Source organism: Antrostomus carolinensis, unplaced genomic scaffold, assembly GCF_000700745.2.
Source record: "Antrostomus carolinensis isolate BGI_N321 unplaced genomic scaffold, ASM70074v2 scaffold26768, whole genome shotgun sequence".
Taxonomy (NCBI): Eukaryota; Metazoa; Chordata; class Aves; order Caprimulgiformes; family Caprimulgidae; genus Antrostomus; species Antrostomus carolinensis.
Window position 1 is genome coordinate 2,355 of NW_010334054.1, and position 359 is coordinate 2,713.

Sequence of the window (359 nt, forward strand, 5' to 3'; positions counted from 1 at the left end):
GAGAGTCACGAATTTTCCTCCAGCCTGGGGGGAGGTCGGAGTCTGTCTCCAGGCTCTGGTCACTCCAGAGGTTGTCTGTGCAGGAGGAGAGTGTGAAGCAAGTGGGGGAAGGTGCCCCAGCTGCAGGGCACCCTGAGAAGCAGCGTCATCCAGCAGCAAAAGGGTCCTGTGGTGGACTGTGGGTGCAGGGCTGGGCACACGGCCCAGGAGAGCAGTGCGGCCAGCAAGGCTTGGTGCAATGCCAGAGAAGCTGCGGTAGTGGTGGACCCCGGGCCAGTGATCACTGCGGGGAGCTGTCACGCTGGTGCCCACAGGGATGGGATGACCCCGGGGGGTGCGCAGGGCAGAGGCAGCCTGAG

At 64.6% G+C, this 359-nt stretch overlaps 1 protein-coding gene across 1 annotated transcript in view; it reads right to left on the reverse strand.

Annotated features, from left to right (window-relative positions):
* LOC114818852 (amyloid-beta A4 precursor protein-binding family B member 3-like) overlaps positions 1-120 on the reverse strand; it is a gene marked incomplete at both ends in the record, with an annotated part of 2,097 nt that extends 1,977 nt beyond the window's left edge. The window contains one exon of the mRNA XM_029086524.1: positions 1-120. This exon is cut by the window's left edge and continues 152 nt beyond it. Coding sequence (XP_028942357.1) covers positions 1-120 — 120 coding nt within the window.
* Between the last annotated feature and the right edge of the window lie 239 nt (positions 121-359).